Below are 18372 nucleotides of genomic sequence, written 5' to 3' on the forward strand. Positions count from 1 at the left end.
AACTAAATTCAGGGAAGAGTTCACAAAAAAAATGCAGAGAATGTGATTGGATAGGAAGATTTATTCATATCACCACAGTGTAGTAATACAGAATAATGTTATTCGGTGTTATCACAAGAAAAGAGACATCAGCAGAAACAATCATGGTGGTTTACACAATTTATTTACAAGTGCATTATTAAATCAGAACAGGACAGAAAGAATGAGGACGCCGTCACTTGATTTCACGGTTATAGATGTGGTATCATACAATCAGCCTAGTTCAGAATATTCCAGTATATTGATAGGTATATTACTTATAGGTAATTCATATGTACATTACCTATAACCACTTTATAACACTTAATATCTTTGTTATCTTTCAATGTGTATGTGAATAGTTCATAACTTTCCATCAGTTACTGTAGTTTGTGATGTTCATCATCCTTACAAGCTGCAGGCATCTTCTTTCTGGAGTCTCCTTTTTTATTCAAGACTAGATCCAGATGTAAAGGCATTGATCTCAGAGCTGAAGTCAGAGTATCACAGCCTTCATCTGAAATGACAGTCCACCAACCTGCACACAACAACATACTTTAGTTTCTTAGTGAAGTCTAATGGTGTTACTGTAGTAAGAGCACTGAACCTGAATATAAATTGTTTTATACATAAATTAATTATACATTACTTACTTTACTTTATTGTCCCCAAAGGGGAAATTCTTTTCCACAACACTGTACTTGTTCGACACACGCAACATAAACAGTAATAATACATACATGTCAAAAACATTCAGAATAACACTCAGCGATGTCTATTGTTAAGATACTTAATGACTGAGGGAATCAGGCTTCTTCCAAAGCGGGCCCTTCTGCACCTTAGAGCCCTGTACCTGCGCCCTGAGGGCAGTGGGGCTAGATACTCATTTAGTGGATGTGTGGAATCCCGTTCTACTGAAATGGCAAAGCGTCCGATAGCTATGTTATTGAGTTCTATAAGGTTAGGTGTAGGAAGACCTATAACTTTTGCAGCAATATTGTAAATACAGTATTACAATACAGTAAAATTGACTGAATAATGCTTTGATAAAGTAGTAATAGTAAACGAGGAGCGACATTAAGTCCTTTGAGTTTGCGAATGACCGACAGTCTTTGATGACTTCTTTTCTGAATGCCCATAATGTGCTGAGCAAAGGTGTGTGTGTTATCCAGTGTCATTTCCAGATATTTGAAACTGTCCACTATTTCAACTGGTTGATTTTGAATGACAATAGGGTGCGGAGGTGTAGAGGGACTGACTATCAGCTCTTTTGTCTATTACATATGTGTTTTTAAAATACATACAGACTTAATGTGTAAATGGTTGAATTCAGTATTAACAAGAAAATGAGTCGGGGGGAAAAAAAAAACTGTCTCAAATTTACAAAAGACAAATTAAATGTCAACATTTACATCATCCACTAATCAGATATTTTTCAGTCACAAATATTGGATGGATGGATGGATGGACGGACGGACTGGACTGATGGATAGATGGATGGATGGATGATTTTCCAGACAGGCTAAGCAAAATGGTAGAAGTCAAGTTCTGGTTGACAGTCATAGTAGAACTGAATGACCTGGTGTAGAATGCACAGAGTAAGCTTATAAAAGGAAACAAACTAAGTATCAGGAGTTGGTTGAGCAATGTAAAAGCTAGGGGCACTTGTGAACCAGCAGAGGTCAGCTGCAGACCCTGGGAACGACACAGGATGCATATATCTGTACAATGTATTTGAGAGGAATGAAGCCATGAGATGAAACTCATGAATTTGTACTGTGTGGAGTATGTAGGCTATTTAATCATATTTTTCTCTGTTATTTTGAGTTGGTGATTTATTAAAATAATCAAAGAATGCTGAACCTCTGCTTTAGTCTCACGAATAAAGAAGTTGTCTTAGTGAGGAACAGGTCATGGGACTCAGGGAGATGATCTTACCTCAGTGTCTCCAGGTTACAGAGAGGTTTCTCCAATAGAGCAGAGAGACTCTTCACTCCTGAGTCTCCAAGTTTATTCTCAGACAGATCCAGGTGTCTCAGGTGTGAGGGGTTTGATCTCAGAGCTGAAGTCAGTGCAGCACAGCCTTCATCTGTGACACCACAATCACACAGCCTGCAGATACACAATAACACACTCAACAGATTTTTATCTTCAAATTTATTTTAATTAATTAATTAATTTTATTCATGTAAATTTACTTTATTGTTCAGAATGAAACGAGTATTTAATACCATCTGTGCATTATACAGTTGAGGCCAAAATTATTAGCCCCCCAGGAATTTTGGAACATTTTCCTAAAGATCGTTCCAATGTTTGCAGCATTGATAAAACTTGATATAATCAAACATTCACCAGTGTTATTTAGTAGCTTTTGGTACATTTTGGAATATAAAATACATTTTTAGGCTTGCTTTATATCAAATATAGTGAAAATGGGGTGGTCAAAAATGTTAGCCCCATGTGAATTTTCGCTTTCAAAACACACCTTAATTAATCATTCAGCTTTCAAAATACACCTCTGCAGTCAACTGGCTTCCTAACAACACCTGGGCATTCAATCAGAATAAAAGGACTCCAAGGAGAAGGGCCATCGTCCCAGTAGAACCCCTTTACTCAAAAAGCAGCACATCACAGCCAGACAGGTTTGCCCGTGAACATATGAAAGGTAAAGGTGAGTTTTGGGACACTATGCTTTGGTCTGATGAGACTAAACTGGAACTGTTTGGGCACATGGATGTTGCTTATGTTTGGCGAAGAAAGGGTGAGGCCTTCAACCCTAAGAACACAGTTCCCACAGTTAAACATGGTGGTGGGAGCATCATGCTGTGGGGCTGTTTTGCAGCTTCAGGCACAGGCAGCCTTGTTCGGGTGCATGGCATCATCAAAAATGAAAATTATGTTGACATTTCGAGGGATAATATGCAGAAATCTGCTCATAGTTTAGCCTTAGGTCGTCGCTGGGCCTTTCAACAAGACAATGATCCAAAGCATACATCGTAATTGGTCCAACAGTTCCTGAAGGATACCAAAACCAAGGGTCCTGGAGTGGTCCGCACAGAGACCAGACCTCAATCCTATTGAGAATCTGGCGAGTGCTCAAAGTAAATGTCCATGCTTGGAAACCATGCAATTTGGACCAGCTGGAGCAATTTGCAATGAAAGAATTGGCTAAAATCCCTCAGGAGACCTGTACCAACCTAGTAAAGAATTACTCTAAGAGGTTGTTGTCAGTTGTGGCTCAGAAAGGGTACACTATTGACTATTAATGACCAGGGGGCTAATAATTTTGGACGTTTCATTTTTGCCCATTCTTGTCTCAACTCACTATTACAATTAAATATCCTAATCAAACTTAGTGGACATTTTGTCTTTGTCATTTTGGAAACAAATACACTATAAAACAGACAGAGTTTTGTCTAATTTCATAAGGGGGCTAATAATTTTGGCCTCAACTGTAAATGGATCACATTATTAATCACAAATGGAAGGTCATATTATAGAAGCAGCAAAAATAGTAAGGATCAATAAAGTAAAAGTGTATTAAACATTGGTAAACTTTAGGTACATTATCAAATGCGCTAACAGTAGCTCCGCCCACAGCTCCTAATGCAAGCGGTTCTTAAGTCTAGACCTGCAACGTTTTGGTGCTACTTAAGAACCACTTTTCCTGGTTCAGAGCCGGTGCTTTGGCTGTGGAAAAAGAAAGAACTGGTTCTAAATTAGGCTCCGAACCAGCACTCAAACTGCCTCGGTGGAAAAGGGGCATATGATCTGTATTAAAATACCCACTGATAAATAATTATGTTCTGTACGTTCAATTACATTTTATAAAGTATTTCAATAATATATTTATCTGCCTTTCAGATGGTGTGACTGCAGTCTTCCTGTGTCTGTCAGAAACAATTCATGCTTTCAGGAGGGACATCAGACAAGTGATTTGTAAAATGATTAAATAAAATGTATTGTTACTTGTGGGAGCACCGGCAGGTCACTTAGCTAGACTCCACACTTTAGTTAGACTCCTCATTAACACACCATTCACACAACAATCCGCCTTGTCGGTCAGTCAGACAAAATGTCTCCTGTAAGCCAACACACTAGCTGCTATAGCAGCTCTTCAGGTTTTACATAACAAAAAAGAAATTTTTAACAAGAGTTTAACTGGTCTTTGATATATCATCAGTTTCAAGAAATAATCTTCCTCCTAAAACATTGCTGCTGAAATAAAACCCCTGTTTCAGTCTCATTATTAGAGAAAGTGTCTTGGTTAGGAGCAGATCATGTGACTCAGAGAGATGATCTTACCTCAGTGTCTCCAGGTTACAGAGAGGATTCTCCAATAGAGCAGAGAGACTCTTCACTCCTGAGTCTCCAAGTTTATTCTCAGACAGATCCAGGTGTCTCAGGTGTGAGGGGTTTGATCTCAGAGCTGAAGTCAGAGCAGCACAGCCTTCATCTGTGACACCACAAACACACAACCTGCAGATACACAATAACACACTCATCAACAACAGATCTTTATCTAACATTTTTTTTAAGATTATTTTAGTTTTAAATTATTTCATCATTTAGAATGAAACAAGGATTTTAGTCTGTAATCAAGTGAATCATTATCAAGATTTATTGTAAACAGGTTTATTAACAGCAAAATTTACACTTCTTGTGAACCAGCAGAGGTCAGCTGCAGACCCTGGGAACGACACAGGATGCATATATCTGTACAATGTATTTGAGAGGAATGAAGCCATGAGATGAAACTCATGAATTTGTACTGTGTGGAGTATGTAGGCTATTTAATCATATTTTTCACTGTTATTTTCAGTTGGTGATTTATTAAAATAATCAAAGAATGCTGAACCCCTGCTTCAGTCCCCTTATTAGAGAAAGTGTCTTAGTGAGGAGCAGGTCATGTGACTCAGAGAGATGATCTTACCTCAGTGTCTCCAGGTTACAGAGAGGATTCTCCAATAGAGCAGAGAGACTCTTCATTCCTGGGTCTCCAAGTTTATTCTCAGACAGATCCAGGTCTCTCAGGTGTGAGGGGTTTGATCTCAGAGCTGAAGTCAGAGCAGCACAGCCTTCATCTGAGACACCACAAACACACATCCTGCAGATACACAATAACACACTCATCAACAACAGATCTTCATCTTCAAATTTATTTTAAAACTTATTCACGTAAATTTACTTTATCGTTCAGAATGAAACAAGTATTTAATATCATCTGTGCATTATAGATGGATCACATTTTTAATCACAAATTAAAAGTCGTATATTATAGAAGCAGCAAAAATCAAAAGGAGCAACACACACCCGGAGCAGTGGGCAGCCATTTATGCTGCAGTGCCCGGGGAGCAGTTGGGGGGTTGCCTTGCTCAAGGGCACCTCAGTCGTGGCCGGCCCGAGACTCGAACCCACAACCTTTGGATTATGAGTCAGACTCTCTGACCATTAGGCAACACCTTGCCCCATATGTGATAGTGTCTATTCAAACCTACCGTACTCATTTTGAAGAGAAGCTTCACCTTTACCTTCACAAAAATATGCCCCAATTGTTTCTGAAAAATCACCTACAGCAGATCAAAATATGACTCCAGAATGACTGACAGTTATGTAGATGTTTGGACTCTTCTTTTGAAATAAGCCCTGATGTTGCACTCTCACTTTCTGTCCTGATAGCAATTTTTTTAGTATATTAACCTGAATGTTAATTGGGCCATCCTAAAAAATATTTTGGTTTGCAGTAACAGTTTATAAAAAAAAAAAAAAAAAAAAAGGTCGGTAGGTCTATATTTCCCCCCCCCCCAAGTTTCAATGTGTAAAAAAAAAAAAGTACAATTTTGGTGATTACGTAGGTATGACGTTAAACAAATTAGCATATCGTGACGTCACTGACTGGGTCTTCAACCCGTGCCTTCAGGCACATCATTGCAAACCTTAATTTGATGCTGGACACAGATTTTCCAGAACTTTGTGCCAAGTTAAAGCGGTGTCGAGCTGTTTTGATGAATTTTTTTAGATGTATTATGGAGCCCAAACAAGTATGGCTTTGAACGGTGACCGCGAACATTTTGTTTACTGCAGCCGCAGCCATCCTTACCGAGCGCGAACTGTTGACTCTGACAGTGAATGAGAGAATGAGAAGAAGCGAACGCACAGGCCATAGTGTGACATCCGGTAACCAATAGTGTAAACATAGATGATGTCACGGGTTTTTATTTAAAAAGAAAGAAGGTAACCTTCGTTTGTATGTAGGCCTAGGCAATTTATATATTTACAATACTTACTAAAATATAATTAATATTATTTTATTGCTTTTGTATTAGTTGTTTGAAAAGTTAAAAAAAAAATTGGTCGGTCTTAACACAAATTTACAACCAGCAAGTCGGTTGGACTTAAAGCAAAAAAAATAAAAAATTGAGTCGGTTCTAAATTGACAGGGTGGGTCGGGTTACAGCAAACAAGAATATTTTTAAGGATGGCCTTAATGTCCAAATAACCCATCATTAAAATACATGTTAATGGTTTTATTATTTGGAATGCCACTGAAATATTTGAGCACATAATCAAAAACAGAAATTTCAATTCAAGTTTGCATTGCACAGAAAACTTTATTAACATTCAGAGGTTAAAATTATTAAATATGTCGTAGTAGATGTTTATTAAACCATAAATGCATATATCTGTACAATGTATTTGAGAGGAATGAAGCCATGAGATGAAACTCATGAATTTGTACTGTGTGGAGTATGTAGGCTATTTAATCATATTTTTCTCTGTTATTTTGATTTGGTGATTTATTAAAATAATCAAAGAATGCTGAACCTCTGCTTTAGTCCCATTATTAGAGAAAGTGTCTTAGTGAGGAGCAGGTCATGTGACTCAGAGAGATGATCTTACCTCAGTGTCTCCAGGTAACAGAGAGGATTCTCCAATAGAGCAGAGAGACTCTTCACTCCTGAGTCTCCAAGTTTATTCTCAGACAGATCCAGGTGTCTCAGGTGTGAGGGGTTTGATCTCAGAGCTGAAGTCAGTGCAGCACAGCCTTCATCTGAGACACCACAAACACACAACCTGCAGATACACCATAACACACTCATCAACAACAGATCTTTATCTTTAACATTTTTTTTAGATTATTTTAGTTTACAATTATTTTATCATTTAGAATGAAATGAGGGTTTTAGTCTGTGATCTAGTGAATCATTATCAGGATTTATTTATTCATAGTTACTTCAAAACACTTCTGTAAGTTGTTCTAGAAATATCATCATATTAACACATGACAGTGCAGTGGTAACAAATGATATGATACTTAGTTCTAATCCTGTAAATGTATATCTCCAAAATCTGACATTTTAACAGGAGTGTGTAAATTTTCATATCCACTGTAAACAGAGTAGAACAGATCTTTATTGTAATTGTCTAAAACAGTGAAAAATAAACATTTAGCAGCTCTGAAAATTTAGCACTGAACACACATTGTAAACAGGTTTATAAACAGCAATATATACAGGACAGGTGGACAATATAAACAGACAAGGATATATATATATATATATACACACACACACACACACACACACACACACACACACACACATACATACACACACAGTGCCTTGCGAAAGTATTCGGCCCCCTTGAACTATGCGACCTTTTGCCACATTTCAGGCTTCAAACAATGATATGAAACTGTAATTTTTTGTGAAGAATCAACAACAAGTGGGACACAATCATGAAGTGGAACGAAATTTATTGGATATTTCAAACTTTTTTAACAAATCAAAAACTGAAAAATTGGGCGTGCAAAATTATTCGGCCCCCTTAAGTTAATACTTTGTAGCGCCACCTTTTGCTGCGATTACAGCTGTAAGTCGCTTGGGGTATGTCTCTATCAGTTTTGCACATCGAGAGACTGAAATTTTTGCCCATTCCTCCTTGCAGAACAGCTCAAGCTCAGTGAGGTTGGATGGAGTGTGTTTGTGAACAGCAGTTTTCTGTTCTTTATACAGATTCTCGATTGTATTTAGGTCTGGACTTTGACTTGGCCATTCTAACACCTGGATATGTTTATTTTTGAACCATTCCATTGTAGATTTTGCTTTATGTTTTGGATCATTGTCTTGTTGGAAGACAAATCTCCGTCCCAGTCTCAGGTCTTTTGCAGACTCCATCAGGTTTTCTTCCAGAATGGTCCTGTATTTGGCTCCATCCATCTTCCCATCAATTTTAACCATCTTCCCTGTCCCTGCTGAAGAAAAGCAGGCCCAAACCATGATGCTGCCACCACCATGTTTGACAGTGGGGGTTGTGTGTTCAGGGTGATGAGCTGTGTTGCTTTTACGCCAAACACAACGTTTTGCATTGTTGCCAAAAAGTTCAATTTTGGATTCATCTGACCAGAGCACCTTCTTCCACATGTTTGGTGTGTCTCCCAGGTGGCTTGTGGCAAACTTTAAACGACACTTTTTATGGATATCTTTAAGAAATGGCTTTCTTCTTGCCACTCTTCCATAAAGGCCAGATTTGTGCAGTATATGACTGCTTGTTGTCCTATGGACAGAGTCTCCCACCTCAGCTGTAGATCTCTGCAGTTCATCCAGAGTGATCATAGGCCTCTTGGCTGCATCTCTGATCAGTCTTCTCCTTGTATGAGCTGAAAGTTTAGAGGGACGGCCAGGTCTTCGTAGATTTGCAGTGGTCTGATACTCCTTCCATTTCAATATTATCGCTTGCACAGTGCTCCCTGGGATGTTTAAAGCTTGGGAAATCTTTTTGTATCCAAATCCGGCTTTAAACTTCTCCACAACGGTATCTCGGACCTGCCTGGTGTGTTCCTTGTTCTTCATGATGCTCTCTGCGCTTTAAACGGACCTCTGAGACTATCACAGTGCAGGTGCATTTATACGGAGACTTGATTACACACAGGTGGATTCTATTTGTCATCATTAGTCATTTAGGTCAACATTGGATCATTCAGAGATCCTCACTGAACTTCTGGAGAGAGTTTGCTGCACTGAAAGTAAAGGGGCCGAATAATTTTGCACACCCAATTTTACAGTTTTTGATTTGTTAAAAAAGTTAAATATCCAATAAATTTCGTTCCACTTCATGATTGTGTCCCACTTGTTGTTGATTACTCACAAAAAATTACAGTTTCATATCATTGTGTTTGAAGCCTGAAATGTGGCAAAAGGTCGCAAAGTTCAAGGGGGCCGAATACTTTCGCAAGGCACTGTATATGTATATATATATATATAATTTTTTACATAACAAAAACGAAAATCAAAAACAAAAATCAGTGTGTAGTGAAAAAATATTCTTCCTCCTCAGGACACTGATTCTAAGCTAAAAGCTCTCTTTCAGTCTCATTATTAAAGTGTTTTTGTGTCTTAGTGAGGAGCAGGTCATGTGACTCAGGGAGATGATCTTACCTCAGTGTCTCCAGGTTACAGTGAGGATTCTCCAATAGAGCAGAGAGACTCTTCACTCCTGAGTCTCCAAGTTTATTCTCAGACAGATCCAGGTGTCTCAGGTGTGAGGGGTTTGATCTCAGAGCTGAAGTCAGAGCAGCACAGCCTTCATCTGAGACACCACAAACACACAACCTGCAGATACACAATAACACACTCATCATCAACAGATCTTTATCTAGGTTTCATATTTACTTTAAAAATGATCTGTAATCTGATAGTATTAATCAGAATGGAATGAATAAACATGAATATGCTATTAAAATGCTAACTAAATACAACTGCGTAAATAATTCAAGCATTTGTGTGTGTAAATTTTTATGTGTATCAGTATTCAAAACCAGCTACTAGTTTTGTGGCTTATGGATCTCTGGATTATTTTGATAAGAGTACATTTGCCACCTGACATGTTTTCTCCATGACTGAGTTTAAAAGATATAAAGAGTATGTGTCAAGTTCTGGGTAACTGTCCCTGTATTCCTTTATAATGGAGGATATACACCAATCAGGCATAACATGATTACCACCTTCCTAATATTGTATTGGTTGATCCCCCTTTTTCAGCCTTCGCTCCCCACGTGCATCAATGCTCGTGGGGAGCGTTGGAAATGCTCTGGCCCAGTCGTCTAGCCAGCACAATTTGCCCATTGTCAAATCTTGCTCAAATTTTTATGCCTGCCCATTTCTCTTGCTTCTTACACAAATTTTGTGGACAAAATTTTCACTTGCTGCCTAATGTAACCCATGCACTAACCGTGATGAAGAGAAAATCAGTGTTATTCACTTCTCCTCTCAGTGGTCATAATATTCTGCCTGATCAGTGTACAGTATATATCAGTCTTTTTTTTAATATTCTGTAATATTATTATTACATAATAATTACAACATTAATTATTATGCAAATATACTTATAAATATACTTATTATTGTAATAAGTCTTGTGAATGAGTTATTGGGACTCTCAGAGAGCTGATCTTACCTCATTGTCTCCAGTTTACAGTGAGGATTCTTCAGTCCAGCAGAAAGACTTTTCACTCCTGAGTCTCCTAGTTTACTCTCAGACAGATCCAGTTCTCTCAGTCTGGTGTATTCAGAGCTGAGCACTGAGGCCAAAGCTGCTGAGCTTTTCTCTTTAAATGTTACATGCCGAATACTGAAGGGGAAAAATAAGGATACATAAAGTATTACTAAAGTAACACTATTGCAAATTACTTGTTCATTCTGTTTTTCTTAAATGAAAAAAAAGGTTTCTGACCCAGCCGAAATACTGACAAAAGATTAGTCCCTATTGTAATTTTCTCTTTTTTTGTCCGATACCAATTAAGTTGTTAATATGAGATGGATGAATGTTTTTACATTTTTTATTTTTACTGTAAATTTTACATTTTGTCCCAGTGCGTTCCGTTTTTCTTTTCTTGAGAACTGTGTAACAGTAGAATGTTTCTTTTCAGATTTACTTACACTGCTTTTCTTGATGCTGCAGTCACAGGCATCACCTTCAAAAGAACCAGATCTGTTATCTTCTCTGTACTATATTTACTCAGGTCAAATTCCTCCAGTTCCTGTGCTGAGGTCAGTAACACAAACACCAGAGCAGACCACTGTGAGGAAGAGAGTTTTCTTTGTTTTCCAGATTTTAGGTAGTTTTGGATTTCCTCCACTAGTGAATTATCACCCAGTTCATTCAGACAGTGGAACAGATTGATGGATTTATCTTCAGGAGGATTTCTTCTGATCTTCATCTTAATGTACTGAACTGTTTCTTCTTTGCTCTGGGGGCTACTTCCTGTCTGTGTTATAAAGGTGTGTAAGAGTTTCTGATTGGTCTCCAGTGAAAGACCCAGAAGAAAGCGGAGGAAAAGGTCCAGACGTCCAGTCTTAGTTTCCAAGGCCTGATCTACAGCCCAGTTGTGGACATCTGAGATTGTGTTAACGACCTGACTGTGTTTAAGAACATTAATCTTTTTCTTCATGAAGGTCAGGTACACATACAGAGCTGCGAGATGCTCCTGAATGGTCAGATGAACAAAGCAGAACACTTTACTCTGCTGAAGCCCAAACTCCTCTCTGAAGATCTGAGTACACACACCTGAGTACACTGCTGCTTCGCTCACATCAATACCACACTCTCTCAGGTCTTCATCATAGAAGATCAGGTTGCCTTTCATCAGCTGCTGAAAAGCCAGTTGTCCCAGTTTCAGAAGCACTTCTTCATCACGCTCCTGCTTCTGTGAGTATTTTTTTCCTATGATGTTTGTCTGAATGATGAGGAAGTGTGTGTACATTTGAGTCAGAGTCTTGGGGATCTCTTCACTCTCTGCTTCACACAACATTCTCTCTAGAACAGTGACTGAAATCCAGCAGAAGACTGGGATGTGACACATGATGTAGAGGCTTCTTAATGACTTCAGGTGTGTGATTATTTTATTGGCCAGGCTCTGATCACTGATCCTCTTCCTGAAGTACTCCTCCTTCTGTGGGTCATTGAACCCTCGTACCTCTGTGACTCGATCCACACACTCAGAGGGGATTTGATCAGCTGCTGCAGGTCTGGAGGTGATCCAGATGAGAGCAGAGGGAAGCAGATTCCCTTTGATCAGGTTTATCAGCAACACAGGCACTGCTGCTGATTCAGTTACATCACACACTCTCACTGTGTTCTGGAAATCTAGAGGAAAACGACACTCGTCCAATCCGTCAAAAATGAACAGAACCTTTTCCAAACTGGACATTTCTGTTTCTTTTGTTTCCTTAAAAAAGACATGAAGGAGCTCCATCAGACTCAGTTTCTGGTCCTTCATCAAGTTCAGCTCTCTGAAAGGAAGTGGAAATATGAGGTGGACGTCCTGATTTACTTTCCCTTCAGCCCAGTCCAGAATGAACTTCTGCACAGAGACTGTTTTTCCGATGCCAGCAACCCCTTTTGTCAGCACAGTTCTGATGGGTTCATCTTGTTCAGATAAAGGCTTAAAGATGTCATTGCATTTGATTGGCGTTTCCTCTGTTGTTCTTCTCCTGGATGCTGCTTCAATCTGTCTCACCTCATGTTCATTATTGACATCTTTACTGTCTCCCTCTGTGATGTAGAGCTCTGTGTAGATCTCATTCAGGAGTGTTTGGGTTCCCAGGTTTATCACTCCATTCAAACACTGAAACTGCTTCATCAAATGTAACTTGTACTTTTTCTGGAATTCATAAACACCAGCAGATCGTGGTTCATGTCTGTGAAATGGTAAAGTAGGGAGACATGATGAGACATTATTAACATTAAAGATAAGTGGTTACGACAGTTATGTTTTCACTGTCGTGAGGTTTATAATAGCAGTGTGTCGGTGTCACAGTCATGTTGGTTTTGATATTACCTTGTATCTGTGATCATGGTCTTTTCTCTTCTGTCTCCTGGCTTCTGTGGAAAACTGGGAACAAATGTTATAGCTGTTAAAAGCAATAACTAACCACTTTAATACTCTATTTTAAACTTTACTATATTTTCATTAGAATTATTCAGTAATTTGAATGCATTAGTTTTCACAGCGACATTAATACAATAAACAGATTATCCATTATAAATTATTGCAAATATAAATTAAATATGTTTCTTAAAAACTTGCCAGAAATTATATACTATAAGTTGGATGGGAGGTCAGTCAATTTGGTCATGTGAGGGAAGAGGGTTTTTTTTTTTTTTTTTTGTCTTGGTTCAAGAAAAATTTACCTTCAGTATTACATTTACATTTCTGGGATTTAGCAGACTCCCTCATCCAGAGTGACTTACATTTTATTTCAATTTATACAAGTGAGCAATTCAGGGTTAAAGGCCTTGCTCAGGGGCCCAGCAGTGGCAGCCTGGTGGACCTGGGATTCAAACTCATGACCTTCCGATCAGGAGTTCAACACCTTAACCACTGTGCACCACATCCCTACACTATTAACAATAATGTTAATAGTGTTATTAATTAATATTATTATTAATGATTAAAGAAATTAATGTATGCCGTTGTTGCTGTTGGCCTTACGGCTGCTCCCTGTTCATGGACCCCTCAGCAGTCCTCTAATTATATTTGGTGCAGGTTTTGTGCCAGATGCCCTTCCTGAACAACCCTCTTTTTTTACGGGCTTGGGACCGGCATTGACAGTTAACTCTTCAGTGTCTGGGTTAGCTTCTTGCCCAGGAATCAAACCCAGGCATCGGAAATGAGAGCATGGGAGCAATGCGTGCACATTTTCGCTAAAATGTTTGGCTGGACTGGATTAAGACATGTGTAGCACAGCATTTCTCTCTGCAATAACTTTAGATATAGGGTTACCTTTGTACAGGTGAGGAGTCTCCATGTATAAAGTTCAAAGGAATATCCATAGACCTGTCACTCTTCATAGAGACACAGCTCTGTGGTGGTGAGACTGATCGGATTCTCTTTAGTATACTGAACATTATAAACAGAAATTTTGTGATTCATACACTCCATACAGTCTTTACCTGATACATTAATTTAATAATATTTTTGAGAAATGCTCATATTTCACTCTTTTCATGGAGGGACAACCAAATAACAGTAATTCATGTGCCTAGATATTAATTCAATACGTTTTTACGTTACACATTTCCAGCAACTTAAAGACAAATGTTTCCTCTGAAGTATTTAGCTTGACTGGATTAAGACATGTGTAGCACAGCATTTCTCTCTGCAATAACTTTAGATATAGGGTTACCTTTGTACAAGTGAGGAGTCTCCATGTATAAAGTTCAAAGGAATATCCATAGACCTGTCACTCTTCATGGAGACACAGCTGGGTGGTCCAGATTCTGATGTTTTTCCCTCTAGTTTACTGCACAACATTATAAACAGTCATTGTGAGGGTTATAGACACTTTAAACAGCTTTTGACTGACAGAATAATTTAGTGAGAGCTTTCCTTTATCTAACTTTATATTTCTTTCATATATATACTCACTAAATATTACAGTTATCAACAGTTAATGACTAATATAATCGGGACAAGGTAAGTTACCATTTTTTTGAGGGTGGGGTCATGTCAACTGTGTCCAGATCAGAGCTCTCCATTTTTTAATATCAGTGAATGCACAGACAGCTTATGGACACACAGCTGAGTCACTGTTGTCTGGATCGAACACCTACAAAATGAACTTCTAGTAAACACAAAAAAACAACATGCAGTAAATCTTGAAGAAAAAAAAACTTTTATAGCTTTGGTCCTTAAGACACAAATTGGTGTATTTAGTAACAAATCATGGCAGAAGCTTGTGGTTAGTGACATTTCAGGAGCATTCAGATAATCTCATTCAGCAGCAGGTCACGGACATGTGACTCGGACCTTGAGAATCATGAGGATTCACAGTAAGAGTAATCTATAAGGATTATGCAGCAGTGACATTAGGGGACAAGAGCACATTCAGTCTGATAGACAGAAATGCTAGATCTTTAGTGACATTTGTATAAAACAGAAGACTGAGATGTCTGAGTCTCTGTGTACTGGAGGTTTACTGTATCAAAAGGTTCAAAGGCAAGATTGAAAATCAAAAGGAAGGCTAAAATGGTCCAAATCTGATCAGAGCACAAAACAATGATGTTTAAATCCAAAACAGCGCAATCTGTCAGTCATCGCTCAACAAAAACACATATAGGAAGAACATAAGAATATATTTTAAATGTTCTCAGACTGAAGGATGTAAGGGATATCTTGGATGATATTTGACCTAAGGTGAGTCCATTTATTTCTGTTACCACAAAAGCCTCAAACAAAGGAAAAATATTTTCAGTGTCCATTAGATCATTTACAGCTTCATGGCTTTTATAAAATGTGAACACTGAACTGTTACGACTTTACAAATATGGATTAGCCTTTATACTATTTATAAACAGTATGGAAATAAACGGGAAATACAATACTACAGTAAGATCACAATGTTTGTTCCACACCAATAAAACCCAATAATACATTCAGCTAAAACTTTGAATGCGTAATAGGTGACTGTGGAATCGGAAAAAAAAGGAACTGGAATATATAAAATAAACAGCCGATAGATAACAACAGCTTTACAGGAAGTACACAGTTCCGCTGACGCAGTTTTTACACGGTTAAAAAAAGAAATAAAAGGTCGTTTCTGATAATAAAATCGCTTACTTTTAGTCAACAGTCGGTGTTGTGTGACAATATCATTATAACATCTGCCTTGTTTTGAAGAAACGACACGGAATCGAGGCTGAAAAAACAAACACTTTCAATGCGTTACGAGGATTCATTACGAGTGATACACAAACGAATCGACTCTTCGAATTCGAATCTTTTAGATGAATTTAAAACTAAATATTCGACTACGTATATTATTATTTACCCACATTTTCCAAATTTTGTCCGACGACAAAGACACTTCTACCAAATATGGAGGCTGTGTGTGTGTGTGTGGGGGGGGGGGGGGTCGTATGACGTGACTAACGGCTCTCCTTACTAACCAATAGGGAAGAAGGTGCACTGTAATAGTTAGAGAAACTATGTGCGCCACGAGGATGTGGAGAAGCGTGTAATCTACAGGTGTATATCATCAGCTCATAACATTAAACTATTAGTATCTTATTTTACATTTTAATTCATTACACATTTAATATCTTGTATCGAATCATATTTTACTAGTTTTAAAATATTACAGTTAGTATTTACATTAAAAATGTGTCTAATAAACATGTGTATAATAAACATTTGTACTCACTTTTGTTGTTGTTGCTCCAAAGCAGATCGACATGTGAGTAGGAGATAATGAAACTCAGGTTCACACACGACGATCTTACTGAAAACCATGTGTTAGTGAAAATCATGTAGCAGATATTCAGTAAGTTGATGTCACAAGCTTGACTTCCAAAAGTGTTTTAAGTTTTACGGCATCATATTATAGATGGAAATTTATAAATGTATACGTATTATTTGGATTTATATTAGAATAGAAATTGTTTGTGCTGTGTAAATTTAAACAGTTAGCAGTTTATTTTGTTGTGTTTTTGATTGTGTGTTTTGTATAAATTTAACTCTAATTATGACTCTATTTATTAGTCATTAATTATTACTCGGATAGTTATTATATTAAAAAATATGAATAGTGTTCCATGTACATTTGTATATGGATAAAATTACCAGATTGCAGTGAATAATTTAAATATAAAAACCCCACAGACTTATACCTTAACTTAAGTATACATCGATCATTTGCTAATATTAACTCACTTATTTAAGATTTTTTCTACTATAGTTAGAGAAACTATGTGCGCCACGAGGATGTGGAGAAGCGTGTAATCTACAGGTGTATATCATCAGCTCATAACATTAAACTATTAGTATCTTATTTTACATTTTAATTCATTACACATTTAATATCTTGTATCGAATCATATTTTACTAGTTTTAAAATATTACAGTTAGTATTTACATTAAAAATGTGTCTAATAAACATGTGTATAATAAACATTTGTACTCACTTTTGTTGTTGTTGCTCCAAAGCAGATCGACATGTGAGTAGGAGATAATGAAACTCAGGTTCACACACGACGATCTTACTGAAAACCATGTGTTAGTGAAAATCATGTAGCAGATATTCAGTAAGTTGATGTCACAAGCTTGACTTCAAAAGTGTTTTAAGTTTTTACGGCATCATATTATAGATGGAAATTTATAAATGTATACGTATTATTTGGATTTATATTAGAAATAGAAATTGTTGTGCTGTGTAAATTTAAACAGTTAGCAGTTTATTTTGTTGTGTTTTGATTTGTGTGTTTTGTATAAATTTAACTCTAATTATGACTCTATTTATTAGTCATTAATTATTACTCGGATAGTTATTATATTAAAAAATATGAATAGTGTTCCATGTACATTTGTATATGGATAAATTACCAGATTGCAGTGAATAATTTAAATATAAAAACCCCACAGACTTATACCTTAACTTAAGTATACATCGATCATTTGCTAATATTAACTCACTTATTTAAGATTTTTTCTAATACTTCGTTGCACTAGCATGTGTAAATTAGACTGTTTTAGTAGTATTGTTTTTGTTTAATTCTAGGTTTAAAAAAACAGGTAAAACATAAACATAGAAAATAATAAAGGAGTAAAAACTACTGGTGAAGCAGTTCAGAGAAAACCTCCGCGATACAGAGAAACAATAAACAAGTCAACCACCAACAAACCCGCGCGCGCACACACACACACACACACACACACACACACACACACACACACACACACACAAACACACACACATATATATATATATATATATATATATATATATATATATATATATATAGTGAGACAATTTCATAAGATATCAAAAATTTCTAAATAAAGGAATAAAGAACCCATGTATGTGTTACACGTACAGAGTAAGCACTTGACTTTGACTTCCCACAACGTGACGCAGTTTTTACTTTACACTGTTTTTACTTAATCCACTTCAGTTAATTATAAACTTTTAGTCTTTAGGAATTTACGAACGTGTTTATATTAAAGAAACTACTCACTAATTCCACAGTCCTTACTGGGCCTGGTGTTGAAGATGTTGAAGATATTTTTGGGTTTTCAGCCTCTCCTCAAAATGGAGCCTGAACTGAAGAAGATTCACTTTCGTTTTCAGTGCTGATTCGTTTGGCGAGTGATGTGTCGTTCGTGACCGAATCGACACTTTGAGCCGGCTCTTTTAGATCAGCCTAATGTAATTTAAGTTAGGCTCTTACTATGATAATGCTAGATTAGAATAGCATTGATTCCCATAGGTAACAACTTGGCTAGGCAAAGACATGCAGTACAGACAGATCTCTTTATTCATCCTAGATGTAATTTTACCTGTTACAGCAGCACAGAGT

The 18372-nt window shown here is 37.2% G+C and overlaps 1 protein-coding gene across 15 annotated transcripts; it reads right to left on the reverse strand.

The window, feature by feature from the left end:
• Positions 1-41: 41 nt before the first annotated feature.
• On the reverse strand, positions 42-18177 carry LOC125138462 (NACHT, LRR and PYD domains-containing protein 3-like). Of its 15 annotated transcripts, XM_047816757.1 has the most exons (14): positions 18031-18177; positions 16981-17058; positions 14504-14642; positions 14205-14321; positions 13802-13918; positions 12857-12910; positions 10956-12716; positions 10474-10647; positions 9456-9629; positions 6919-7092; positions 4952-5125; positions 4324-4497; positions 1957-2130; positions 1079-1597 (listed from the first exon to the last, which is right to left on the reverse strand). In XM_047816757.1, exons 3-14 carry the CDS (start codon positions 14554-14556, stop codon positions 1432-1434), a joined length of 3312 nt encoding a protein of 1103 aa, XP_047672713.1. In that variant the 5' UTR covers positions 14557-14642; positions 16981-17058; positions 18031-18177; the 3' UTR covers positions 1079-1431. The 15 variants fall into 15 exon arrangements, with proteins under 15 accessions (XP_047672708.1, XP_047672711.1, XP_047672713.1 ...); XM_047816752.1 differs by lacking the exons at positions 1079-1597; positions 9456-9629 and adding an exon at positions 42-556; XM_047816747.1 differs by lacking the exon at positions 9456-9629 and having other exon boundaries at positions 14504-14639.
• Positions 18178-18372: the final 195 nt, after the last annotated feature.

This window comes from Tachysurus fulvidraco, chromosome 7 (assembly GCF_022655615.1).
Source record: "Tachysurus fulvidraco isolate hzauxx_2018 chromosome 7, HZAU_PFXX_2.0, whole genome shotgun sequence".
NCBI classification, from domain to species: Eukaryota; Metazoa; Chordata; class Actinopteri; order Siluriformes; family Bagridae; genus Tachysurus; species Tachysurus fulvidraco.

Bases quoted from the DNA above. Each gene is read 5' to 3' on its own strand.
- LOC125138462 (XM_047816757.1), bottom strand. From the start codon at position 14,556: ATGGAGAGCTCTGATCTGGACACAGTTGACATGACCCCACCCTCAAAA. The intron at 13,919-14,204 runs GTAACCCTATAT...TATAATGTTCAG, and splicing joins GACTCCTCACTTGTACAAAG to TATACTAAAGAGAATCCGAT. The intron at 4,498-4,951 runs GTAAGATCATCT...GTGTATCTGCAG, and splicing joins TGTAACCTGGAGACACTGAG to GTTGTGTGTTTGTGGTGTCA.